The 27,803-nt window shown below is 41.4% G+C and overlaps 1 protein-coding gene across 1 annotated transcript; it reads left to right on the top strand.

The window, feature by feature from the left end:
- The first annotated feature begins 1,830 nt into the window (after positions 1–1,830).
- ZMPSTE24 (zinc metallopeptidase STE24) lies at positions 1,831–22,619 on the top strand. The gene is made up of 10 exons (XM_073665742.1): positions 1,831–2,061; positions 4,969–5,115; positions 8,001–8,087; positions 8,958–9,074; positions 11,149–11,301; positions 11,392–11,533; positions 12,959–13,122; positions 14,053–14,163; positions 15,763–15,906; positions 22,013–22,619. Exons 1-10 carry the CDS (start codon positions 1,960–1,962, stop codon positions 22,235–22,237), a joined length of 1,392 nt encoding a protein of 463 aa, XP_073521843.1. The 5' UTR covers positions 1,831–1,959; the 3' UTR covers positions 22,238–22,619.
- The last annotated feature ends 5,184 nt before the right edge of the window (positions 22,620–27,803 follow it).

Raw genomic sequence — 27,803 nt, 5'->3', positions numbered from 1 at the left:
GATACACTGCTCAAAAAAATAAAGGGAACACTTAAACAACAGAATATAACTCCAAGTAAATCAAATTTCTGTGAAATCAAACTGTCCACTTAGGAAGCAACACTGATTGACAATCAATTTCACATGCTGTTGTGCAAATGGAATAGACAATAGATGGAAATTATTGGCAATTATCAAGACACACTCAATAAAGGAGTGGTTCTTATGGTGGGGACCACAAACCACATCTCAGTACCAATGCTTTCTGGCTTTTTTTTTGGTCACTTTTGAATGTTGGTTGTGCTTTCACACTCGTGGTAGCATGAGACGGACTCTACAACCCACAGAAGTTGCTCAGGTAGTGCAGCTCATCCAGGATGGCACATCAATGTGAGCTGTGGCAAGAAGGTTTGCTGTGTCTGTCAGCGTAGTGTCCAGACGCTGGAGGCGCTACCAGGAGACAGGCCAGGATTTAAAAGGCTACAAGGGTCCATACATATGACTAACATGTGTGGGGTGGAGGGGGGTCCAAATTTTGCACCGGGGCCCATCATACTCTAGTTACGCCACTGGTTCTGAATATATTGAGGGGTGTGGGATTTAAAATAGTATCATTTTGGGTCATTGTCCAATACATACGACCCCCTCAATCTCATTTTAAATCAGTATAGGTCCATAAAATTTTGTACATTTCCTAGAAAAATTGCTGCTAAACTTTTAAATCTTCTAACAAAATAAAAGAATGTTAGAAAAAAATTACACTACCATAAATGCTGTTCATTGGCTAGTTTGTGACGTGACTATCGGGCTTAAAGGGAACCTGTCATGTCCTAGCTACTATGTAAACTGCACCCATTGCATTGTTAGTGATGCAATGTGCATCACTAACACGCTTTTTTCAGTAAAATCGATGCTAATATAGTGTGTATAAAGCATTTTATATGTTTATATCATACCTGCTGGTTTCATCATAGGGGTGTGATACTCGCATTCAGTCAGGGCTGGCGCTGCCCACGCATGTGAATTCTGCTCCTGGCTTGTGCTTGTCACAGTGCATGGTGGCTCCTAGAGCTACAAGCTTTGCTGGCCATGACATACTGTGCAAGCGCTCCATACTTACAAGTGCAAGCGCCCCATACTTACAGCGCGAGCCGGGGCAGAATTCACATGCATGGGCGGCGCCAGCCCTGACTGAATGCGAGGATCACACCCCTATGATTGAATGAGCAGGTATGATAAGTGTATAAAGTGCTGTATACTCATTATATTAGCGCCAATTTTAATTTAAAGTGTTAGTGATGCAATGGGGGCAGTTTATATAGACAGGACATGATAGGTTCCCTTTAAGGGTTTAACCTTTCCAAGTTATAAAATCACTATTTTATTCCAATTTTGGTCAAATTTCCCCCCAAAAAATGACCTTAATTTCCCCCTAACATAAAGTACTGTACAATGTGTCATACAAAAAAGTCTCAGAATCACTGTTACCTATAGAAGCCTTCCAGAGTCATTACCACAGAAAGTGACACTGGTCAGATCAGAAAATTGGAGCCTGTGCAGTTAGAAGCATAAGCCCTTTGTAGGCACCACACTATGGCTCAGAGTTTCAGGCTGAATATAGGATATTCAATGTATATTTCCCCAGAATGGCCCCGCTGTGCTGAGGGCCCCGCTAAGCCGAGACCTCCCCCCCACATGAGCCCATGTAGAGCGGCGTCTGCTACTGACTGACTGAGACTCATCCCTGACAGATCGCCGCAGTTGGCTGGTGACGTCACTGGAGGCGCACACTCAATAACCGGAAGTGAGCTGCACCAATCCTGGCCGGGGCACGCTGAGAAGCCGGCCAATGAGAAGTCAGCGAGCTGGGGCTGAAGAGACGGCTCTGTACCAGCCGCTCCAGCTGGGAACCAATCAGGGCTCAGCAGATTCGGTTTCGCTTGCAGACCGGTGTTTGCTCACTTTCCGGTAGCCGTGACCATGGTGCTAGGCGATATGTCCGTGGAGCGGCAGATCTTCTACTCGGTGCTGCTGTTCTCATGGGTCGTTTACATATGGGAGGCTTATTTGGCCAGAAGACAGGTGAGTGACTGCGGCGGCTGTGTGCTTTGTCACTCTGTGAGGCCCTGTTACGGGAATGAAAGGGTGCTTGTGGTGGCACGGCGTTAACCCTTGGACGGCCATGCTGGTCGGTCCCGTCCATTCTCGGGGCCCAGGAGTCGCCTTAACTGCTGCAGCCATTGTGGTAGGAGGAGAGGGAGCCCTGACAGGCTGCAGTGGGGTCTCCCAGGGCATGGGGGGTCTGCTGTCAGATCCACCCCGCGTTATGTGTGATCAACTCTCAATAAATGGGTGGCATGCACATCCCCACTAGTGGGTGTATGTGCCACTCATTGACCCAGAGAATAAAGCCAAACCCTTTTTTATTCTTTATCCTTTGCCGGAAAGTGCTTCTGGCCTGATTAAAGAGGACCTATCGCCAGGTCAGAAGTGGTCAGTATTTGCTCTCTTTTCCCTGCTCCCCTGAATATTCCATTTTTTTTCTTCCATTAATTCTATGAAGGGGTCCAAAGATATGGACTGTTTTATTTAGTGCAGATTTTTATGGTCTTTACATGGGGCTGTGGCTTTAGTCTGCTCTGCATAATTACCCCACTTGGTAAAAAACCATTAAAGATTAGCACTAAATAAAGACTTATCTGAAATCTTATGACGAATTAAAAAAAAAAAAAAAAAAAAACCTGATACTTGTGAGCTACCGGAATTAAATGGGAGCTAAACTGCTCACTATCCCCTAGTGACAGGTCTTTATCAGTGACTTTATATACTAGTACTTTGGCCCATTGAAGTTCCACTCCTCCTTTTTGCTGGTCAAATCTTGAACTCGTGAACAATCTCCATTTACATTACACAATTTTTGAAAGTTGGGCAGGAGCTTTTTTTCGCTCACCTAAGCTATTCATACATGATGAAAGAGCGTTTTTGGACACGTCATTCAGTCGCTCAACCCATTCACATTACACAATTATCAGGAACGATGGGTCATTATAGAATATGACGGGTTATCGACCAGTGAAAATGCAGCTTATAGGGAACCTTGTCTCCAGGTTTTCCCCATATAAAGTACGGCCCGCACAGGCATTAGCTATCCTCATTGAGATCATACAATCTCCTGTACCACTGTGCCCTAAGGAGTATTTATAAGGAATCTTTGATGAGGAGACCTGGCCTCACTACTGTCACATTCTCCTCAGGGAAACATTGTTTTTGGCCCACAAGGCTATAGTCATGAGATGAATGGATGGCTAGAAGACTCCTGCGGATTGTACACTGGGTCAGTGTGGTAAACACTGCAGCTTCCTATCAGAGGGTGGTATATAAAAATAGACACTGTCCTGAAAAAAATTGATAAGGTAGAGAAGCCTTGGTTTGATTTCCTCTTGACTCACATTAGTCCCCAGGCAATGAACAGTATTTTCTCATTATTAAAGTATGTGATATTTAGTGTCTTATCCTTTTGGTTAAAGCAGCACTCCAGCGTTTTTTGCTTTTTTTTTTTTTTTTTTTTGCACTGCTGGATTGGTGCATTAAGGCCACGGCCCCACTATCAGTATTTGGTCAGTATTTTTTCTCAGGAGTGGGAGCCAAAACCAGATGAGGAACAATCAGAGAAAAGGTATAATAGAAACAAGTCACCAATTCTGCATTTATCACCCACTCCTGGTTATGTCTCCCACTCCTGAGAAAAAATACTGACCGAATACTGATAGTGGGGCCGTGGCCTAAATGTAATTCCCCTGTCCCCTATCTCATACTCACCTGCTGCCGCATTCATCCTTTTCCAGTGTCAGTCTCCAGCGAAATGTGACCTGCCAGCAGCTCTAATGTTTCAGGAGGTCACTTTTCAATACATCTCTATGAGAGCCTTGTTTTGGCTCTCATAGACTTACACTGAGCTCTTGTGACGTAACTTCTGACTTCCGGTCAGAAGTTACGGGCACAAGATGGTGGCGTCGGTAAAAGGTGAAGACATCTTAGGGTGAGTATAAGAATGGGGGAGGGGGCTTACATTTAAAGCGCCACTCCAGCACTGAAAAAAAAATGCTGGAATGGTGCTTTTAAGATATTAGACCCATGATACGTGAAGGGTAGGGTTAACTTTGCCAGACAGTATTAATGAGAAATGCTTTTTGTTCTATGATGTAACATTGTTATGTTGTATAATCATCTTCAATAAATCGTGGTTTAAAAAAAAAAAAAAAAAAAAAAGAGCATTTATTAAACTTGCAGACAGCGCGGTCCGATGGGCGTCTCTGGTCTTGATCCGGTGCCTCCTCTCTTCTTTCGATGCTGTCCTCCATCCCGGTTTCATGTCGGTGACGTGTCCTATGTCATCCACACAGCGTCCCCCATCGCACGCCTGCGCAGGCGCACTTCTGTGCCCTTCCGAGGACAGTGCAAAGTACTGTAGTTTCCATTACTTATCACGGTGCCTCTTAACCAAATAGGTTTTGATTCCCTTTACAAGTGCTTTGCCTGAAGAAGTGACAGTTGAGTGCTGGGGTTTCATTCTAGGGAAGGAACTATGTATTCTCCAAATGACTGAAGTAACTGCTTCATACAGAAGATTATCTGTTAGATGCTAGAGAAGATACTTTTTATTTTACACACTTGTGTTAGTAATTCAACCATGGCGGGTCCAACATACGATGGACACCAATGAATGCTAAAGATGGGGCCTTAAATGAAGATGTGAATAGAAACTTGCTTGTATTTATCAGTATAAGCTTCAGATCTTTGCCAATAACTATATTTGGTTTTCTCAAACTTGTTTGCTCAGAACTAGCCAAAAGCAATATTTACCTGCTCTGTATAACCCACATTCCGATTACATTTAGGGCTTCAATAGCGCCTGTTATTTGAATTTCACTTTTTACCTATAAATGTACATAGGTATTTAATAACTTCTTTGCTTCCTATTTCTTACAGCGTCAGATTTATCAAGCCACAAGACATGTACCAGCTGAACTTGGAAATATTATGGATCCAGAAACCTTTGAGAAGTCTAGATTGTATCAGCTTGATAAAAGTACATTCAGTTTCTGGTCTGGATTATACTCTGAGGCAGAAGGCACAGTAAGTTTCTTAGAATGCTGCATCTATTAAGTCTTAACGTGTATATGGTGCAGGAGTGTGCGCAAATAGAAAGATTATTTGGCTTAGATTGCAGATTCTGCCTTTAAGGCTGTGTGCCCACGTAGCGTTTTTCAAGCGTATATGCTGCGGAATTTCCGCAGCGTAAACGCTTGAAAAATGCATGTATATCCGCACCCCATGGTCCCCAATGGCATTCCGCAATGTCAATGCCCATGCTGCGGATTTTTCCGCAGCGTATATGCTGCGGTCAAAAATCCGCAGCATGTTCATTAATTTTGCGGAAGCGCAGCGGAATCAATGTGCGGATGGTACCCAAGTCTGGATGAGAGGAGACTCTCATCCAGACCTGGGTACCAAAGAACCTGTAAAAAAAAGAATAAAATAAAGTTTATACTTATCTTCTGATGTTTTCCCTCCGTCGCGCTGTTGTCTGAAGGACCTGCCACGTCATTGAGTCATGTGGCCCACCACATGACTCAATGACGTCACCGCAGGTCCTGCACACAACAGCGTGAGCCGCTCAAGCCTCCGGACGGGGTAGAGAATGCATCAGAAGGTGAGTATAAAGTTTATTTTTTTATTTTTTACCATTCTGAACAAGTTGTCAAGCACTTTTCCAAGTGATGCTTGGAGAAGTGCTTGATAACCTGCATGCGGAAATGCATGCAAAGACGCCTCACAAACGCTTCTACCTGGCGGGAAAACCGCATGTAATATCCGCATGCGATTTTCCCGCCAGGGAGAAGCGTAAAAAATATGCTTCAGGTCCGCAACGTGGGCACATAGCCTAAAAAGGCAGTGTTGTGCTTTGTCTCCTAGGCTCCGGTATCCAGGTCAGGAGCCAACACATAGTATAAAATGTGATCTCTACAGATCCGGCTTCCCTACTTCTGGATTCAGGTATTTAGGTGATAGATCAGGACTTTGGCCCCAATTCATCTAGAACAGTGTGAACAACCACAGTCTTGATGAGGGAACGTGTTGGAGTCAAACGCTCCTGATTCCTTAAAACGCTCGCGCATGTGACAAGTGGCTTGTGCCTCACCACAAATCTTACTCCTGAACCTGACATTCTGGCATAGGGCAAGCCACAGATCGTCATGAATTGGACAATGAGTGGACTCACACCCCCATCCCAACTCTGCCCTTTTTGGTGGAGCTGGCGTGAATGGTGCAAAAATTCTGTGACTTTTGACGTTAATCAGAATTTTGGCATGTTGTCAGAGCTCAAGTTGCAGTTCAAGTGAAGGTCTGGGGTGCTGGGTTTCTTTTTATACACACCCACTAATTAACGGATCATTTATTGAGCACTGGTGAGGATGTAAACTAGGATTGGGTGCATTATATGACCAGGCGACAACTTTTGTCTTGCCAAAATCTGACCATTCTGTGTTCATTAAATGATCAATATTTCAGCATTGATGCCAATTTATTTTCTTTACCTAAACCAAATTTGGGAGGGTTTCAGCTTTCAAAAGAGTAATTTATAAAACCAATGGATGAATTTAATGTCAGGTTGTAAGCTTTTATTTACATAACATGGATAAGCGACATACACTCCCTGACAGGAGTTATAGGTATAAGCAACCTGTTGCAAGGGCCACAATTTTTCTATGCTGATATCTTGGGACAGAATCTGCAATGAATCTAGGAAGAGTAATATATTTTCACTTTCCTGCATCATAATAATTTAGTTTATAATTGGGGATACACTTTAGAGGGGTTGTATCATAACAGATATATATTGCATATCTTCAGTATATTCCGTGAATGTAAGATGTGGGTCTGTCAGAATTCTTGTTGTACTTCGACAATTTGACCACTAGTGGCTACTATTGTTCACCTTAATAATTGTGCTGTAATCCCACTCCTTACCACTAGAGGCTGCTGTTGTGTTCTGCAATTGCCCTTTACTAATATGGCTGATTTTGAACCTGTGGAATCCATCTTGTTTCCTGTTTGGGCCTACTTAAAGCCACATGGATCTCTCACTCATTGCTTGAGTATTGTGTCTATCTGTTAGCCTGGTTTCAGTCTCCAGCTCCTGAACATTCTTACCCAGACTGTTCTCATTCATCTTCGGATTGTTTCCTACAACTCCTTTGCTTTATCCAAGAACTTCTACTGCCGCTTGCTATTCCTACTTGTGCTCCTTTGACCACTGGTTTTTAGCAGTCCTACGCCAGTATCGTAACACGGTCCCATCTCTTGGAGCTAAATCTCCAGAACAGAGGTTCCCCTGATCCACCATTCCCACTGATGGCCCAGCAGCTTTGACAAAAATTGTGGTTGCACATGTGTAATTCTCTCCATTCACTGGTGGGAGAAGTTCAATTCTGCTACATCACTAAAAATGCTAAGTTGACTTGTGATGTGGTTTAACTGGCTTCTCCACTACCACAATTGGACAAACAGCATTGGGAGAATCTAATATTTACCCCGCACCCCTCTATGTACCTTGTGAGAAAAAAAGTGCAGATTTGTGTGTTGAGCCACGTGCAGAGGTAGCAGAGGAGATGTGGAAGTGCTCCTTTCTCATTGTTGTTACCTAATGGTCAGCTTCTTGCTTTTATAAAACAAACAGAAAACTGCACCAGAACTGTCGGAATGGTATTTTCCTCACTTGTAATGAGTAAGAACATTTTTCGTTAGCCTATGGCATGTATTCTCCTGCAAAAATCCCCTGATCAGTAGCGTGCCACTATGTCTTTCACATGACCTACGTTTACAAAGCTTTTTTTTTTTTTTCTTCCCATAAGGGGATGCCCTTAGCCAAACCCTTGTAAGAAGTAGACATATCTTCAGTGTTTTTTTATTTTGTTTTGTTAGATTTATATACTTTAATGATTGTCATCTGTGTACAGCTCATCCTTGTTCTTGGTGGTATTCCTTTCCTTTGGAATGTATCTGAGCAACTTCTGGATCGTGCAGGCTATAGTCCTGAATATGAGGTGAGCCATTTCTTAATGAAGATGTGTAAAGTTATCTTTTTTTTTTATTTGGCACTGATTCTTGAACTGTATTAGGGCTACTACATGAAGACAGATTTTTATATTGCCGAGATCGGACATGGGAGTTACTACTGATGAGATTCTATGTAGATGGGAGGGAGGAGAAGGGGCAAGAGCTCTGTCTCTATCTCCTTTCTCCTCCTGCCTTCCCTTCTCCATATAATCTCATCAGTCATCTCCTCCTATCTCAATAATGTAAAAGGAGAGGACAGTTGTTACTGATTAGATTCTATGGAGAAAGGAGCTAGAGACAGAACTCTTGCCTCCTCCTCCCTCCCATCTACATAGGAGGTGATAGTTGGTGTTGAGTATATTCTAAGTAGATGGGAGGGGAGGAGGAGGCAAGAGCTCTGTCTCTAGCTCCTTTCCCCTCTACCTGCACTTTCTCTCCATAGAATCTAATCAGTAGCTACTGTCCTCTCCTTTTACATTACTGAGATGGGGGATGACTGATTAGAAGGAAAAAGGAAGGCAGTAGGAGAAAGGAGCTAGAGACAGAGCTCTTGCCCCTTCTCCTCCCTCCCATCTACATAGAATCTCATCAGTAGTAACTCCCATCTCCGATCTCAGTAATGTAAAAATCTGTTTTCACTGAATACAGATTTTACATGTGAATTGAAAATTGTGGGAATGAATTGATCAGTCTAGGAGGGGAAAGCAGCAAATTTCTCTGATAAGATATTACAAAGTTTCTTATTTCCATTGATTTATGAAATTAAAAATGAAAAGCAGTTACTCTTTAAATATAAAATACGAAATGGAAAGGTCTGCACAAACAGCGGGTTTAATCTTTATCCTTGTTCTTTTTAGATTGTTCATTCCTTGGTGTTCCTCCTCTTTGCCACCCTTTTCAGCTCTCTGACCGGCCTCCCCTGGAGCTTATATAATACTTTTGTGATTGAAGAAAAACATGGCTTCAACCAGCAGGTAAGACCTATTCTTTTGAATACTTCATTCACTGTCTGTAACATTTTAGCTTTAACTTCCATATCTGGGTACAGATTTGGGTGAGTTGTTTGTATAATGAAAAACTGACTTGTAAGTGTACATCATTGATAAATCTCTTTTTATTCTTGTTACACAAATATATATTCTGATTAACAATTTTGATCAAGTATGCTTTCAAATAATACTTACAAGGACACTTGGCATGTTTCAGATAATTTAGTGATTCTTTTAAGAGGGGAGATGCATCTATAACCATTTTTTGGCAGCCACTTTATACTAGCATGCTCAGCAAAATTATTATCCCTTAATCCCTTCTTAATGTGTCTGTAATGTAGGTGTATTCTAAATCTTACTGATCGCTGGCTTCCAGTGCCACTCTGGTCCTCTTCTGGGTCATGTCTTTGCCAGCTCACTCAGGGATTGCTTTTGTGGGCCAATACTATGTCCACCAATGTAAGCCTATGGAGCCTTGTTCTGAGACTTGCATTGTGAAAGCGCCATCAGGCCGTAGACTAACACCCTGTGTGATCTGGCTAGTCTGATTTGAGGTCACGTGATCCACAAATGGACCACGGCTGTGATAGAAATGGGGGAGGAATGCGATTACTACTTGTTTTAATACACATACACTGCATTACAAACACATTTAGAAGGAATTAAAGCATAGATGGCAAACTCAGGTCCGCGGGTTAAATCTGGCCCGCAGTGTAATTCTATTGGGCCTGTCAGTAGACAGTGCATGCTAATGCTACAAATCCCACGTTTCACATGTTTATAGTATTACGCTTTGCTTGTTCCAGATTCAATGTTTAAGCAACACTTACGTTTGTTTCCATATGAAAAGGTTCAGAGTTATATTTGATGACAAGAAAAAAACTTCCTCAATTGTAGACATTTTTTTTAATAAATGTCAAGGTTGTCCCCCCGACTTTGTCCACATTTATATTTTTGACCCACTGTGTATTTGAGATTGACATCCCTGAATTAAAAGATACAAATTTTCCTGAGACTGCTTCTATAAGGGAAAGTCCAGGACATTTTATATAATTTTGGCCGGTAGTCTAACATGTGGAATCCTTAACTACATATAATGTACCCTTTTGGCCCGTGCACACGTTGCAGATTTGTCACACTTTCTTTTTTTTTTTTTCCTACTTAGATTTGTCACAAAACCTGAAGGGTTTCCTGAAGTCTCATGCACACATTGCTTACTGTTGACTTGCAGATTTTTGTCTGCGGCATGTCACTTCTTTCAGCGGTTTTGCTGTAGATTTTACCCATACTAACCAGTGGGGAAAAAATCTGCGACAAAATGCTGCAAAAAACGCAGCTATTTTACGCTGCTTTTTTCCTGCCGAGAGATGTAGAAATGGTGCAGGAATTTTTGCACCAAACTCTAAACTTGATAACTGGTATGTGCACTGGTTTCCACACACCTGTTAGTAGTTACATGAAAGCTCATATGCGATTTGCTCACTAGCGATCACTTCTTAACCCTTTTCTCTTGTGCTTCCTTCACTTATAACGGACCCATCCGATCTTAAATGGGTAAAATTGCAACATGCTTGTGAGAACAAGCAACGCTACCATTTACTTGTTAAAAATCCTCTTTGCTTTCAAGAACTGAGGTGTGGTGTTTTTTTTTTTTTTTTTTTTTTTTTTTTTTTTTTCCCCCCCCCTTTTGTCTACTGACCTTTGCCTAGATTAATGGCGGTGGCCGGTCTCCTAGGCAAGGAATGCAGCACTTACAAACTCTATCCAATAGCTCTGCAGCTGGTGTCGCTGTGATCCTCCGATGTTTCAGTCAAAGCCTGCCTCACATTACAGCAATGGAGAGAGTACAGTTTGGGCCAGCAGAGTAACAATACTGCTGGTCCAAACTGTTAATCAATCAGGAGTGCACCCCCCCAGGCAAGCAGGGAGCTGGAACGCGGGGGAGCAGTGCGTTCCTGTTCAACAAGATGAGACCCCTCCTATAAGCAAATCAGGAATTCAGCTGAGTTCATTTGTTCTGAATTGTCAGTTTTTCTGCTAAACTCTCTTTTCTTTGCAGACACTTGGATTCTTTTTTAAGGATATCATTAAGAAGTTCTTAGTCACTCAGTGCATTCTTCTCCCCGTTACCTCTCTCTTACTGTACATCATTAAGATTGGCGGAGATTACTTCTTCATCTATGCCTGGCTGTTCACTCTGGTGGTGTCCTTGGTAAGACCACTTATTTCCTGTTCTTTATGGATATACTAATGTCACAGTAAACAAGGATGCATCATGGATTTCCCAATTCCTCTTTCCTAGGTACTGGTAACAATATATGCAGATTATATTGCTCCATTATTTGATAAGTTTATCCCCCTTCCTGAGGGAGAATTAAAAGAAGGAATTGAAACAATGGCGAAAGGTATTGACTTTCCACTAACCAAAGTGTATGTTGTTGAAGGTAAGAGTTTGTGGCATGTCTTTTTATATTTAAAGTTGATGAAAGTGAATAGTTAAATGCAGGATGCATTACTTTTATTTTGTGAACTATTGTCTCCTAATAATTCAAAATTTTTTTTAAACCCTTTACTGAATTAGGATGTAAATTTAAAGTCCTGGCAAGGGGTCTACATGTGTAGTGAGGGCTCAGGAGCTGAGCTCCCAGTACACGTGGCTGATGCCGACATCTGTATCTAACAGCCGGAGCAGAGCTATCACCAAGAATGTTATCCATTTTAACACTGCTGTCAATTTCTGATGGAGGCATTTAAATAGATCGAGCTCCGCTGTTCACGTGCATCAGATCTCAGCCCCCCTCCCCATTGAGATGCAATCACGGTATCTTAATACTCATGTAAAACTAGGCCACAAGATGAGCTCTATTGGGGGCTAAGATTTTCCCTATATTGTGCAACACTACAGTATTGCAGTATATAGTACAAACTGTCAAACAATTGAAGGTCCAAGTCTCTTAAACATTTGTTATTGCCACATTTGTAAAAGTCCAACCCATTAAAATATCGTACAATTTAGCTCCTGTCCTCCCTTTAAAAGAAACCCAAAACATTGTATGTACATGAAATTGGCATCAATAAGAATGTCGGCTCAATGCATAAGAAAAAAACAGCCCTCATTCAGCCCCATCAACAGAAAAAAAAAAAAAAGAAATATTACAAGTCTCGTAAAATGGCTGTACAAAGTAAAAAAACATGTTTTTGCAGTAATTTTGAAATTTTTTTTCCATCACTTTAAATGGAGGGAAAAAAAAATCACCGCATGGTTTGTATCTCCGTTATCAGACTAACCTGGGCAATAACGAGTGAATGCAATAAAAACAAAAGGTGGATAGTTTTTTTTTTTTTTTTTTTTTTTTTTTATAAACAATTTAATTTCTCCTACATTTTTTTTTTACCCCATTTTTTCAGTACAATGTATAGCAAAATGAATGGTATCATTCAAAACTACAGCTTTTCCTTTAAAGGGAATCAGTCACCAGGTTTTTGCTATGTAATCTGAGATTTGCATGATGTAGGGACAGAGACCCTGACTCCAGCAATGTGTCACTTGCTGGTCTGCATGCTGTCATTTTGATACAATCAGTTTTCTCTCCTGCAGATCTAGCCGTGCTCAGTCCTGTATAACGCCACCCACCCCACTGATTGTCAGCGTTCTGTGTATGCTGGGCATTGACAGAAAGCTGCTAGTTAGTTAGTGTAATTTTTGTGTAGATGTTTGAAAAATAAGCAATTGTGAAAGAAACAGCCAATACTCATGTACTGGGATTAATGACTCTCCAAATGATCCTAATACTAATGCATATACTTTTACTTGTAATGTGTGCCTTATTCCCAGCTCCTAACCCTAATTTCCTAATGTCTTTGCCTAGGTTCCAAACGTTCCTCTCACAGCAATGCATACTTTTATGGGTTCTTTAAAAACAAGCGTATTGTTCTTTTTGACACCCTTTTGGAGGACTATTCTCCTCTAAACAAAGCGAACAGTGAGGAATCCTCAGAAAATGAGAATGTGGACCTGAAACCTAAAGTTAAAGTAAGTTGAAATTTACCTTACAAGTGCACAAAAGAGGCACAATTGTGCTACCTCGAGGCTAAACCAATACGGTTACCTTCTTGGGCCCTGCACAAAGGTTAACAATTCCCCGTGTCATGAGTTGCCACCTAAAATCCTGTAATGGAGAACTGCTAGGACAGATGACATGATGCCGTGATGGATTCATTGTTCAATCGGTCTGCACTGCACTGACTCTTCATAGGGTTCATCGTGATTTTTATCAGTTACATGATCTGCAAACTGTGATATTTCTGCTAATAAAAATACTGAAGAGCTTGTTGGATAACTGAGAATACCAAAGCGTGAATCTAAAAGGAGCTTTAATTTGTACATTTATATTTTGCACTGACTTTCACACATTGGGGAACATCTGTGGGGATTTCTGCAATTCACAGGGTGTATTCTAATTTTTAATTTTTCTCTTCCAAATTTGCATAAGCTATAAAAAACAACAAAAAAAGTGAGGTGATAGAACTTTAAAAACATACATTTTCTTTTTAAAACACAAGCAAAACGTTAACAATTTCCTGCGTTTTTTGACTTGCAGTATGGAATGTTACTGTTATTTTGGAGGAATTTCTTCAGTATATTTCCCTAATATATTAAAAATCATAGAAAGGCATTCAAAGTACATTCTCAATTAGGGGTTGTTCCCAAAATCGTAAGTTACAATCCTAGGGACTTTCTGATTGCTGGGAACCCTGGGTATTGTCCATGTGCACCTCCACACCATTCAAGATGGGGCTTTGCAGGGTCCTGGCCCAGGCAATCAGTGCGTTATCTCCTATGCTATTGATGTCGGCTGGGGACTTTTGATATTTGGAATAACAATTTAGTGTTGCTGAATGTTGAAAAGTTATGTAATTCGTTTTCTAATGCAAATTGAACGGTGTTTTTTCTAAAACCTAGAATGCAAATAAGAAGCAAGGTTGCAACAACCCAGAGGTCCTCGCTGTTTTGGGTCATGAACTGGGCCACTGGAAGTTGGGTCACACTGTAAAGAACATTGTCATTAGTCAGGTGCGTATACAGCGCTGCGCTTCTCTCTAACTGGTCATGTAAAATTGTACCCGTATGTGCGACTTGATTCCTTTCTTAAAGGGAGTCTGTCACCCCCTGGGAGATATCAGACCTCTACTATGGGCATACAGGATATAGAAAAGTAAATCTATACATACCTGTATGGCCCATAGTAGAGGTTTGATTGCAGAGAAAAGTGCTTTAATCAATTCTATTTTGTACAGGCTTGGCGTTCGGGGACACCAAGCAATCCCCGCCTATGTGCTTATTATTGCCCCAAATCCCCGACTATATGCTTAAGTATCATATCCCCCCCCCCCCCCCTCCTCCTGCACGTCACAGGGCCCTGTGAAGTGCACTGTGCTTCCTGACTTCCCGGGCATGCGCAAAGCGCCGCTCACAGAGCGCGCTTTGCTTCATCCCGGCCCCATCTGTCCTTGCTCTGCGCCGCAGGGTTCTATTGCGCAGGCGCTGGGGAGTCACTGTCACTTCCCAGCGCCTGCGCAATAGAACCCTGCAGCGCAGAGCATAGGTAGACGGGGCCGGGATGAAGCAAAGGGCGCTCTATGTGAGCGCATGTCCAGGAAGTAAAGGAACACAGTGCACGTCACAAGGCCCTGTGACGTGCAGGGGTGGGGGGGGGGGGATGATAATTAAGCATATAGGCGGTGATTTGGGGGTATAAGCACATAGGCGGGGATTGCCAAGCCTGTACAAAATAGAATTGATTAAAGGGCTTTTCTCTGCAATCAGAGCTCAATTATGGGCCATACAGGTATGTAGAGATTTACTTTTCTATACCCTGTATGGCCATAGTAGAGACCTGATAACTCCAAAGTGGTAACAGATTCCCTTTAATGTGGACATATGTGTATGGGAATGTAGTGATGCCCCTGATGGCATGCATCTGGGGAATAGGTTATCAAGCATTTCAACATGTCTAATAATTTTGTTTATAAAGGGAGATAAACAGCTTCTAGTGTTGGCTGCCATTGTTTTTTTCTTCTCTTAGGACTTTGAACCCCCAACCAATCGCCACAGCCAAAATGGTATATGGGACCAAAAACTTTCCATTCAGCCTATACACTCCTTTGGCCGAACTCAGTCATGAGCTGATTGCTCAAACTAAACAATCTATAGGGTTCTCAGAGGATGGATCTCTCCGTACCAACAGTACTTAAAAGGGTGCTTAAGTTATCCCCCTCTAGAAATGATGGTAAATAACTTTCCAGTCGCTGGGGGTCCAACTGCTGTGGCTTAGTGGAGCTGAGGTTGAGCACGTGTACTGCCTCTCCATTCATTCTAATAGGAGTGTTGGTTCTCTTGATCTGTGGGGTCACGACTGTAGGACCCCCAGCGATTGGGAAGTTATGCCCTATCCACCAATTACTTTTTAACTTGGAAACACCCCTTTAACAGGTATTACAATAGGTTTTTATTTCATATGGGAAAAGAAAATCTCTCTATTTTGCTGAATGGGATTGTTGATAGTCCTGCTATGCTACAAGGTTACTTTTTTTGCGAATGGAGAGGAATATTGTGGGGTGGGAGCGGTAATTATTTGTCAAACATAATTAAAAATTGTTCTCTTTCCTTCAGATGAACTCCTTTCTCTGTTTCTTCTTATTTGCCGCTCTTATTGGACGTAAAGAACTCTTCACTGCTTTTGGATTTCATTCAGCACAACCCACTCTCATTGGTCTGATGATTATATTTCAGTTTATCTTCTCCCCATATAATGAGGTAAGAATTCCTGATGGCAATAATTCAGCCGGGTTGCCAAATTTCCTCAAAGGCAGACTCCGAGGTGCCAATTGATGGTGAAAAGTTCTGCATTCCCCAAAGGATGATAAAAGAATTTTTAAATTGGTATGTTTCAGTTGATATCAAACTCATGAGGGGCTCCTGGTGAGTGGCAGCTGACTGTGCTTTAACTAGTTAACGACTTTGATGTACATTTTTTTTTTTTCCCCATCTTGAGTTGTTAGGTGAAATATGAAACCTGTTCAGGAGCTGAGTCTACTCCATACCAGGCAGATGCTGGCTGTACGGCACAGCCGGCATCTGCCTGTAAATGCAGCGACTGGAGCGAATGCCGGTCACTGCAGTTTAACATTTAATTGCTGCTGCTAATCTCTAAATGAATGGTCCTTCAATTGAAAAGACGAGAAGACATCTGAGATGCATGGATCTAAGATATGTTAGTATAGAAAACTATTTTTTCATTTGCAAGCGGAGCAAGTAGCTCTGAAATGCGTTATGTTTTAGATGGTACAATATACCATAGTTTCTATAATAACCTTTTGGATTGATGCACTTCGGATGTCTTTTTGCTTCTCCAGTTAATAATAATAATAATAATAATAATAATTAATCATTTTTATAGCCCCAACATATTCCGCAGCACTTTACAAATTTTAGGGGGGACTTATACAGACAATACAGAATAAGCATATTTCATATCGAAAGGAGTGAGGGCCCTGCCAGCAAGCTTACAGTCTATGAGGAAATGGGGGAGACACAAAAGGTAGAATGTACATATATTGTATAATGCAGCCTTGATGTACTAAATAGGATAAATAATACATGGACTGGTCGCCTGCCAGTATGTGTACAGTCCTGACAGAGGCTATTATGTGCATGGTTGGTATGAACCTGAAATTGAAGAAGATTTTAATATGGGGGAAAACTGGGACGGACAGTGTGTGGAGGCGATACGCCAGTCTAAGGAAATGGGTTTTTAGGGTCCGCTTGAAACTGTGGGTATTGGGAATTAATCGAACTGTCCTGGGTAGTGCATTCCAAAGAATTGGCGCAGCACGCGAGAAATCTTGGAGACGGGAGTGGGAAGTTTGGATTATGGAGGATTTTAGTTTTAAGTCACTGGCAGAACGGAGGGCACGTGTAGGGTGGTAGACTGAGACAAGGGAGGAGATGTAGGGGGGTACTGAAGCATGGAGCGCTTTGTGGGTAAGCGTGATAAGTTTAAATTGAACTCTTTATTGGATGGGTAACCTAAGCAATGACTGGCACAGGGAAGAGGCATCGGTGTAGCGGTTGGCAAGGAATATGATCCTGGCTGCTGCGTTAAGGACGGATTGGAGATGGGAGAGTTTAGTAAGAGGGAGCCCGATAAGTAGAGAGTTTCAGTAGTCCAGACGGGAATGAATAAGAGCTACAGTAAGAGTTTTTGCCAAGTCAAAGGTGAGAAATACGAGTAGTTCAGTTTTTGACAGATTCAGTTTTAGACAGAGGGAGGACATAATGTTAGACACAGCAAAAAGACAATCACTGGTCTTTTGTAATAATGCAGGGGTGATGTCCGGAGCAGAGGTGTGTAATTGGGTGTCATCAGCATAGCGATGGTACTGAAAACCGAATCTGCTGATTGTTTGTCCAATGGGAGCGGTGTATAAGGAGAAAATAAGGGGGCCTAGGACTTATCCTTGAGGAACCCCGACAGTAAGGGGAAGGAGAGAGGAGGAGGAGCCGGCGAAAGACACAGAGAAGGAGTGGTCAGAGAGATATGAGGAGAACCAGGAGAGAACAGTGTCCTTGAGGCCAATAGTGCGGAGCATAGTGAGGAGGAGCTGGTGATCCACAGTGTCGAATGCCGCAGAGAGATCCAGGAGAATCAGCAGGGAGTAGTGACCATTAGATTTAGCTGTTAGTAGATCATTAGAGACTTTAGTGAGGGAAGTTTCAGTAGAATGTAAAGAGCGGAAACCAAATTGTAAAGGGTCAAGAAGAGAGTTGTCTGAGAGATAGCGGATTAGACGGGAATGGACCAGGCGTTCCAGGAGTTTAGAGATAAAGGGAAGATTGGAAACAGGTCTGTAGTTGGCCGTGCAGTTCTGGTCAAGGGATGTTTTTTTAAGTAATGGATGTATGCTGGCATGTTTAAAAGAAGAGGGAAAGATACCAGATGAGAGGGAGAGGTTGAAAATTTTAGTAAGGTGAATGGTGACCGCTGGAGCAAGGGACTGAAGGAGATGTGAGGGAATAGGGTCACTGGTGCAGGTGGTAGGGCGAGAAGATGCAAGGAGCCTGATCACTTCATCTTCCGTGACCTGGTTCGAAGTCAGAAAGTGAGCAAGATACAATGTGGCGGCGGAGAGCATGCATAACGTTTGGTGATTGGGAGAAAATTTCCTGTCGGATATGGTCAATTTTTTCTTTGAAATAATTGGCCAGATCGTCAGCGCTGAGGTTGGTGATCGGGGCCTGTGCTGTTTGATTGAGGAGAGAATGAAACGTGTCAAAGAGTCGTTTAGGGTTATTGGAAAGGGAGATTATGAGGTTGTTAAAGTAGGTTTGTTTGGAGAGGTGAAGCGCAGAGTTATGTTTTCAGCATAAATTTATAATGGAGGAAATCTTCGGGCAGATTAGATTTTCTCCACAGCCTTTCAGCGCACCTGGAACACCGCTGGAGAAGACGTGTTTGAGGTGTGTGCCAGGGTTGTCGCCGTCTATGCCGAATTGTTCTCTGTGTAGGAGGTGCGGCTTTATCCAGGGCACATTGCAATGTTTCGTTATAAAGCTTCAGTGCAGAGTCAGGACATGAGAGGGAGGAGATTGGGGCCAATGATGATTGCAACTTTTTCATAAATTTCTGGGTGTTAATGGCGTGTATATTTCTAGAAGCGTGGAAAGTGGGGGGGGTCTTGAGTAGAGTCACAGTTCTTGACAGAGAATGAAAGAAGATTATGGTCAGACAGTGGAAGGGGAGAGTTAGTAAAGTTATGTACTGAGCAAAGCCGGGAGAAGATCCGGTCCAATGTGTTCCCGTCTTCATGTGTAGGAGAATTAGCAAGCTGTGAAAGGCCGAAGGAGGAGGTTAGTGATAAAAGGGGAGCGGCAGATGGGGAAAGAGGATCGCCAATTGGGATGTTAAAATCTCCTATGATTATCATGGGGATGTTGCAGGCTAGAAAATTTGGAAGCCAGGCAGCAAAGTGATCCAGGAACTGACGGGAGGGACCTGGAGGGCGATAGACAATCGCCACTCGCAGGGAGAAGGGCCGGTAGAGTCTGACTGTGTGGGCCTCAAAAGAAGGGAAGACAAGGGAGGGTACTGCGGGGATAACCTGAAAAGTACATTTTGTTGAAAGAAGCAGACCAACACCTCCACCTGATCTGTTGTCAGGTCTCGGAGTATGAGAGAAGTGTAGGCCACCATAGGAGAGATCTGCAGCGACGGTGGTGTCCGACTGCTGGATCCAGGTTTCAGTGAGAGCCAGAAGGTTGAGGGAATTGGAGAGTAAAAAGTCATGGATGTAAGAGCGTTTATTACATGCTGAGTGCGCATTCCAAAGGGCACAGTTGAATGAGACAGAAGATATGCAGGGAATATTAATGAGATTAGCAGGCTTACTGAATGTAACAGGGAAAGAGTTGGTGTTATTACTGGAGGGTCCTGGATTAAGAGAAATATCACCTGCGACTAAGAGAAGGAAGATACAGAGAGTGAGCAGATGGTTGAGTGATTTGTGAGAGCTTTTCCTGTGTTGTATGGTGGGAATGAATGGATCTGTGTGGTATAACATTGTGAAGAGAGCATGACAGCTGTACATAGGAGAAGAGAGGAGAGAGGGGTTAATATGGATGAAGTGTGCAGAATTTGTGGGAGAACGGTGAATGTGGATGATTGTAGCAGCCAGAATGTAAATGGCACAAATACAAATGGTGAATACTGTTTGCAAAACAGATGACCTGGAAGCAAGTTTGTTTAATTGTCTTGCATGTCTTACCGGTCTCCTGCCCTGTCCAACTGCCATATCTAACTGCCGAGACACTTTGATAAATTATGGCACTTCAATAAAGTATGCATAAATGCTATATGCATAAATGCCGCCCCTTGACAATGTCTCAATATATAGGGACGTATCTGCTTAGATCTACACAGATTTAACTCGTTAGCAGTCAACTAGTTTAAGACAAATGAGACCATAAAACTGCAGAAAAAAAAACACTAGCATCTCAACATGGATCATAAACTGTTAAAGTAAGTGTGATGACCTTTAAAGTATCATGGATTAAACAACGTAGATGAATGATATATATACCAGTGATTATCTGCAGAGCATTGCAAGTAACATGGAGATAAAATTAGATTTCAGAAGAGATTACACGGAGCAGAGGAGTGAGATATATATACCAGTCATTATCTGCAGAGCATTGCAAGTCTATTAATTTATCTCCACTATCCAGCATGACCTTCCAGCCGACTAGCTTGCAGCATAAGACCTCTGACAGCATGGCATGCATTCAGTAGTGTTGTGCCTATATCTGCTCAACAACATTAGATGAGCCTAAATAATTTATCAAATATCTTTTTAATATTTAAAAAGTCACGTTATGAGCGATTCTTTTCTGTCCTATATTTTATCTTTTGACTGTCCGGCAGTCTCTGGCACCACAAAAATATAAAAGCTACAAGTCTCAGATTAGAAAAAGGTGCCAAGCATTTTTTTTTTTTTTTTTTTTTAATTCCGAATTTAAAAATATAAAAACAGCACAAGTTTAGTATCGCCATAATCTAACTGACCTAGAGAATCGCGTTGCCATGTCACTTTTAATACAGCATGAACGCTGTAAAAAAACGACCCCACCACCCCCAAAAATAGCGGAAATTGTGTTTTACACAATTTCATTGCATTAGGAATGGTTTTAAAGTACATTATATGGTAAGGTGAATATTGTTATTCTAAAGAACTACTAAAGAGCAGGATAAAATCTTGAAGTTGGGTGACATGGTGAATAAAAAAGCAGGTCTGCTATTGTTTTTTTGGTTTAGTAAATACGATCGAGCAATATGATTATCCGAGTCAGTATGATTTCGGCAATACCAAACATGAATACAAAACCTTGTTAAAATAAATCACCATTTCCTGCAACTCTTCACATTTTCTATTCTTGTCCATAGAGCTGGGTAAGGGCTTTTTTTTCCTTGCATGGTGAACTTCAGTTTTTTTGGATATCATTATGTGGCACATATAATATTCTGATCATTGTGTGTGCTGGAAAACTGCAATTCTTGGTATTTTGATTCTCTGACTGCTTTTTTTATGCATGGAGAGGAAAAATTGTAATGTGGCCTCATGGTACCAAACTCCTTCACTCATGTTTCAGCAACTTGACAGATGGAGGCAGGTAGCAGGCGCACCCTGGTCCAGGGGTCACATCAGTATTCTGTGAACGCTGGACGTTGGGGCTGTGGGCTGACTCCTACCTGCTGTCATTCCCCAACTTCTCTTTCGATTAGCCAGTTTGGCATGACTTCTGGTTGGGATGCTGTCAGATAGAAGGTGGTTTACAGGGTTTCCGTCAAGCAGTCATGACATACACTGATGTGGCCACAGGACCAGAGTCCTATGAATGTATTCGCTCATCTCTATCTAATTCATACAGCCTGAACCCTCAAGGGAGAGATCTGTCAGTTTAGGGGATTGAGATGGGTAGAGGCCATCAGGAACCTGCCTCATACACAGTCCCTACAATAGCACACCCATGTTCCGATTCATGCTGCCCATGGTTCGGGCAGTATGAATTTAAATGGGTTGTCCTACCAATAATGCAGGTTCCTGTCAGCTGCAGCCAATGACAGGCCTTGGCAGTCAGGTGATCAAAAATGGGACGTAATTCATCTCAGTCTTGGCGAAGACCTCCTGAGTGTCCTAGGGGAAGCTTGTGAGTATACCTAATTTTCAAATTCTTAAGCCATCCCCAATAGTTGTAATTTTATTTTAGAAGCCAGAAAACCCCTCTAATTGCTGTCTGTCCTATGAATTTACATTATGGCCTTGTGCTTCATATTTAAGATTATTTATTTTTATATTTTTCTTTCCAGGTACTATCCTTCTGTCTTACTGTCCTTAGCCGGAGATTTGAATTTCAGGCTGATGCATTTGCCAGGAATCTTGGAAAAGCTAAAGACTTGTACTCTGCTCTGATTAAACTAAATAAGGATAATTTAGGATTTCCGGTTTCAGACTGGATGTTTTCAATGTGGCATTATTCTCACCCTCCCTTACTTGAAAGACTGCAAGCTTTAAAAGTTGACAAGCAGAATTGATAAAGACCTTTACTGAAGGAAAATGAACTTCATTCAAGGGTTGATATTTTTGTTTCTGGCTTCAATGGTGCTGCATATGAAACTGCAGACAGTGTATTATAAAGGCTTTGTTGATCCATACTATGTGGACCTTTTTAATGATCTGAAAATGTATAAAATGTACAGCACAAGTTTTCATAAAAAGAGAAAATACTCTGGGTTTTAATTGAAGTGTACTTTTCCATTGAGCCTTATTTTTGTGTTTTTATTTTTTGATCGAATGTGTTTTTGGCCCATGTGAATAACAGGACCTTTTTTCCTTCCTTTAATTTTATGTTTAAAACGGATCAACGCAAATTATCATGTATGTATGGATGACATTGATTAAATGTATGTTGTCCATGATATGGTTCTAGTATAATATTTTATTTCTTTGTACTGTTTCTACTCTCTCAAGCAACACTGCCCATAAATTTAATACAGTTGTGCTCAAAAGTTTACATACCCTGGCAGAATTTTTCCTTTCTTGGCTTTGTTTCAGAGAATATGAATGATAACAAAAGACTTTTTCTCCACTCATGGTTATTGGTTGGGTGAAGCCATTTATTGTCAAACTAATGTGTTTTCTCTTTTTAAATCTTAATGACAACCAAAACCATCAAAATGACCCTGATCAAAAGTTCACATACCCTGGTGATTTTTGACCTGATAACATGCACAGAATTTGACACAAATGGGTTTGAATGGCTACTAAAGGTAACCTCATCACCTGTGACCTGTTTGCTTGTAATCCTTGTATGTGCATAAAAGCTGAGTGAGTTTCTGGGATCCAGACAGACTCTTGCATCTGTCATCCAGCCACTGACGTTTCTGGATTGTGAGTCATGGGGAAAGCAAAAGAATTGTCAACGGATCAACGGGAAAAGGTAGTTGAACTGTGTAACACAGGAAAGGGATACAAAAAAATATCCAAGGAAATAATAATGCCAATCAGCAGTGTTCAAACTGTGATTAACAAATCAGGGGCTCTGTAAAAATCAAACCACGGTCAGGTAGACCAACAATAATTTTGGCCACAACTGCCAAGAAAATTGTTTGGGATGCAATGAAAAACCCACAAATAACATCAGCTGAAATTCGGGACTCTCTGAAAACTAGCAGTGTGGCTGTTTCAAGATGCACAATAAGGAGGCACTTGAAGAAAAATGGGCTGCATGGTCGAGTCGCCAGAAGAAAGTGATTACTGCGCAAATGCCACAAAGTATCTCGCCTACAATATGCCAAACAGCACAGAGACAAGCCTCAAAACTTCTAGAACAAGGTAATTTGGAGTGATGAGACCAAAATTGAACTTTTTGGCCACAACCATAAACGTTACATTTGGAGAGAGGTCAACAAGGCCTATGATGAAGGGAACACCATTCCTACAGTAAAGCACGGAGGTGGATGGCTGATGTTTTGGGGATGTGTGAGCTACAAAGGCACAGGAAATGTGGTAAAAGTTGAAGGAAAGATGAATGCAGCACGTTATCAGCAAATACTGGAGGTAAATTTGCACTCATCAGCCCGGAAGCTGCGCATGGGACGTACTTGGAAGTTCCAACATGACAACAATCCAAAACACAAGGCCAGGTCGACCTGTCATTGGCTACAGCAGAACAAAGTGAAGGTTCTGGAGTGGCCATCTCAGTCTCTGACCTCAATATCATTGAGCCACTCTGGGGAGATTTCAAGCACGCAGTTCATGCTAGACAGCCCAGGAATTTACAGGAACTGGAAGCTTTTTGCCAAGAAGAATGGGCAGCTTTACCATCTGAGAAAATAAAGAACCTCATCCACAACTACCACAAAAGACTTCAAGTTGTCATTGATGTTAGAGGGGGCAATACACGGTATTAAGAACTGGGGTATGTAAACTTTTGATCAGGGTCATTTGGATGTTTTTGGTGGTCATTAAGATTTAAAAAGAGAAAACACAGTAGTTTGACAATCAATGGCTTCACTCAACCAATAACCATGAGTGGAGAAAAAGTTTTTTTGTAATCATTCATATTCTCTGAAACAAGGTCAAGAAAGGAAAAATTCTGCCGGGGTATGTAAACTTTTGAGGACAACTGTATATAAAGTTCCCACCACTTACAGCATACTGCCCATTGTTGAGGCATGCTGTATCCCCTGTACGCTTTGCATGGCACTTAGTACAGATCATACATGCATAAAATGTCTTCCAGCAGATGTTCCTTAATTTTTTTTTCTGTCTATTTATATGGAGGTACTATGGGGCCCCATAGATTTTTCTTTTGGTTTACTACTATGGCTCCTTAAGGTTACACTGAGCTGTATGTGCATAAGGCCAACATAAAAACATGGAAAGAAAATGATGACTATGCCCAGTATTGATTGAAAAAAATGGGTCTTAATTTTTTATTAAAAAAAAAATAAAAATAGGTCCTTTCTTTAATTCTCATCTCCTTATTGGAATTCACCTTTCTAGGGAAAACCAGGTCAGTATGATACATGCAGCTTGCAGAGCTTCATGGCGCTCTGTTTACCAAAAGAGTGACTGTCCCGAATCAAAGTGAAGCTGGAATATGGGTATAAAAAATAACTTGAGCAAACCAAATGTCAACTTTAAGAGGATCTGTCAACAAAATGCTGTGTTCTGAGTGACAGAATTATATAATGTATTCTGTACTGTCACTGTCGGCCACTATCATAACAAATGGACTATTGGTGACATGGTGGTTTATTTCTCTTAACATCCAGGATTTATTTGTTACATTAGTCTATTGCGTGATCTCACACAATTCTGCTATACTAGGGCTAATAGACATGAATTCATAGAAAATAGCATATTGATAAAAATAATTATATTTAATAATCAATTTGTGAAGAATAGTTATGGCTGCCAAGTAATGGACAGTAGAGGACCGATCATTATAATCAAACAAGGGGGGGGAGAAAAGATGATCAAAAAGTCCAAGTTAATATATAAATAGTATAAAGTTTATTAATACAATCATAACAGGCAAGGAAACATGACACGTGTGCAAAGTTAGCATGGTACGCACTAGGCCGGAGTACAAGGCGGTAAAGAACATGTAGTAATTCATATAAAAGAATAATAAATAAATTGTCATACACAGTAGTAATCCCTATCACATGGCTACCATAAAAGATAGTTTATCATTATATGACCACCAGATATTCAACAGTAGTGAGCCATATGTATCAAGTAATAATTGTACATCTAGCTGTATCAATAGGGAGGTACATTACCAATTTTGTGTACTCAGGGAACCTGCGCGTCCGCCCCGATGCGCGTTTCGGAATGCCTTCGTCACTAGGGCTAAGTATAAACTGCATTCAGCAGTGGTTTGATAACTTTCGTCTTAATCCCTGAAAAACAGAAATCGCACGTGCTCCTGATGGAGCCAATCATTGTAATAAAACAAACTGAGTTAAAATGAACCTGTCTTTCTCTCCTTCTCAGCAGTGTCCTTCTTTACTGAAGGATACAAGACCACAGTAGACTACGTTCTTGTGACCTTCTGAAAAGATGGCCGCTGCCGCTAAGGAGATAAAACTGAGTCCATTTAAACTTTGCTTTTCTCATTGTAATTCATCGCTCCATCAGGAGCACGTGTGAATCCTGTTTTTCAAGGATTTGGATGGTGTGCACTTAGAATAAATCCAAATGGTAAGAAGCATCACCACTACAGCTCCATATTTTAGACTTGTTCATACATAAGCTGACCTTGCAGACTCATTCACTTCACAGTGAGATTTACTGGGGAAAAAAAAGCATATAAAAAGGCAACGTAATTAATGTCTACTTTAAACTTGGTATCTGATGACCTCTCAGAATAAGCTTGTTGTATGGGTACGAAAAAAAGTATAAGTGAGGATATTTCTCTCCTTGTGGAGAGTGCCAAAATGGCTTACGGAGACTTGGGCTATGTTCCCACAATGAGTTTTTTGAATGCAGAATTTCTGCACCTATTTAAATTGGGTTACTTGCGTTTTTCTATGCGTTTTTGTGTGCTGTTTTTGACGCTGCAGTTTTTATCTCTTGGTGTGTCATGCTTGAAATAAAGCTGCTTTGTTTTTTGATACTGCCTGCCAATTGGCTTTGACAGAACTTTGACACACTTGGGTGCAGCTTACATGTGTTTTTGATTAATTTTCGCTCCGGAAACACTAAAAACACGTGTGCGTGTTTTACCTGTGGATTTTCCTCACCTAATGCAAGTCTATGGGGAAATTCCACACAGAAAACTGGGCTTACCCGCAAGAGAAATTGACATGCTGCAGATGTGAAACACGCACCACAGGTCAGTTTATGCTGAGTAAAATATAAGCACAGGGGATTTTTATCAATCCTATCCACTCTGCGGGAACTGTAAGACACTGCGTTTTTGACTCGGCAAAAATACACACGGTCAAAAGCTCATCTTGGGAATGTGGCCTTAATAGGCCTTGCAATGCTCTTCTCAGAATTAAAATATGCAAATAGTCTCTATAGAGAGGAACTGAACCTATAGTGCCACCTACTGGGGGTGGTAACTATGCTAAAAGTATATATTGACCCTTTTTAATGAGCCTAAGGGTAAGAAATGATCCTCCTGGTAGATGCCTCTCATCCAGCCCAATCTGATCTCTTGCTTTGCACTGATGAGAGGGTAAACACCCCGAAACACAAGTCTGCAAATGGAGTTTTTGGTTTTGGCTTCTTATGTGCAAAGGCTTGTTAAAGGCTAATTATTGACTTTTAGGATTGCGACATCAGTAAAGGTGGTTCTAGAATTGAAGTTCTTTCCTCACTGGAGAGTCTTTCTGCATACATAAATAATACCGCTATTTATGACCATTTAATCATAGCAGTTCTTGCCTTCTTCAGTCTCCAATACAAGTTTACACCGCGCGATATAATATATCTATAACCTGATCTCAATGTATGCATTGCATCATGTACTCAGCATGTGTGTGAATGTTATTCTAAGGCTATGTGCCCATGTTGCGGAAATGAAGCGGAAAATGTGCGCTTCATTTCTGCATGTCCTTTCCCAGAAAAACGCATGCGGAATTTCACATGCGTATTTCACGCGTTTTGCACATGCGGAATTGCCTTGCGTTTTTTATTGCATTTGCAAACGCAAAATTAATTGACATGCTGCGGATTTTTGTGCGCATCAAAAACACTGCGGAAAAATCCGCAGCATGGGCATAGAACTTGCGGATTCTCATTGGGGACCATGGGGTGCGGATTACCAAGCGTTTTACAAGCGTTTCCGCTGCTGAAATTCCGCATCAAATACGCTTGTAAAACGCTACGTGGACACATACCCTTACAGAATTTTTGCAAGGGAAGATAACCTTTTACTATGAAAGTTAACAAAATTAGATTAAGCAGTCAAAAGATGAGCTACATTAATCAAACATGAGCCACTATGATATAGCAGGCACATTTTAAGACCATCTAGTTTCCACTATCCAAGTATTAGACTGCATTGATAAATATTCCCCATTTTAGCTATGTTCACCATTCTGTATTCTACTTCTCACACCTGGACACTGAAAAACTGTC

This window comes from Phyllobates terribilis, unplaced genomic scaffold (assembly GCF_046119375.1).
Source record: "Phyllobates terribilis strain yellow unplaced genomic scaffold, ASM4611937v1 Scaffold_2__4_contigs__length_985480577, whole genome shotgun sequence".
Lineage (NCBI taxonomy): Eukaryota > Metazoa > Chordata > Amphibia > Anura > Dendrobatidae > Phyllobates > Phyllobates terribilis.
The sequence above is the reverse complement of the archived record's forward strand: the minus strand, read 5'-3'. Positions and strand labels throughout refer to the sequence as shown.

Coding starts and splice junctions, on each gene's coding strand:
- ZMPSTE24 (XM_073665742.1), top strand. CDS start 1,960: ATGGTGCTAGGCGATATGTCCGTGGAGCGGCAGATCTTCTACTCGGTG. Junction 5,116..8,000: donor ACTCTGAGGCAGAAGGCACA/GTAAGTTTCTTA, acceptor ATCTGTGTACAG/CTCATCCTTGTTCTTGGTGG. Junction 13,123..14,052: donor ACCTGAAACCTAAAGTTAAA/GTAAGTTGAAAT, acceptor TCTAAAACCTAG/AATGCAAATAAGAAGCAAGG.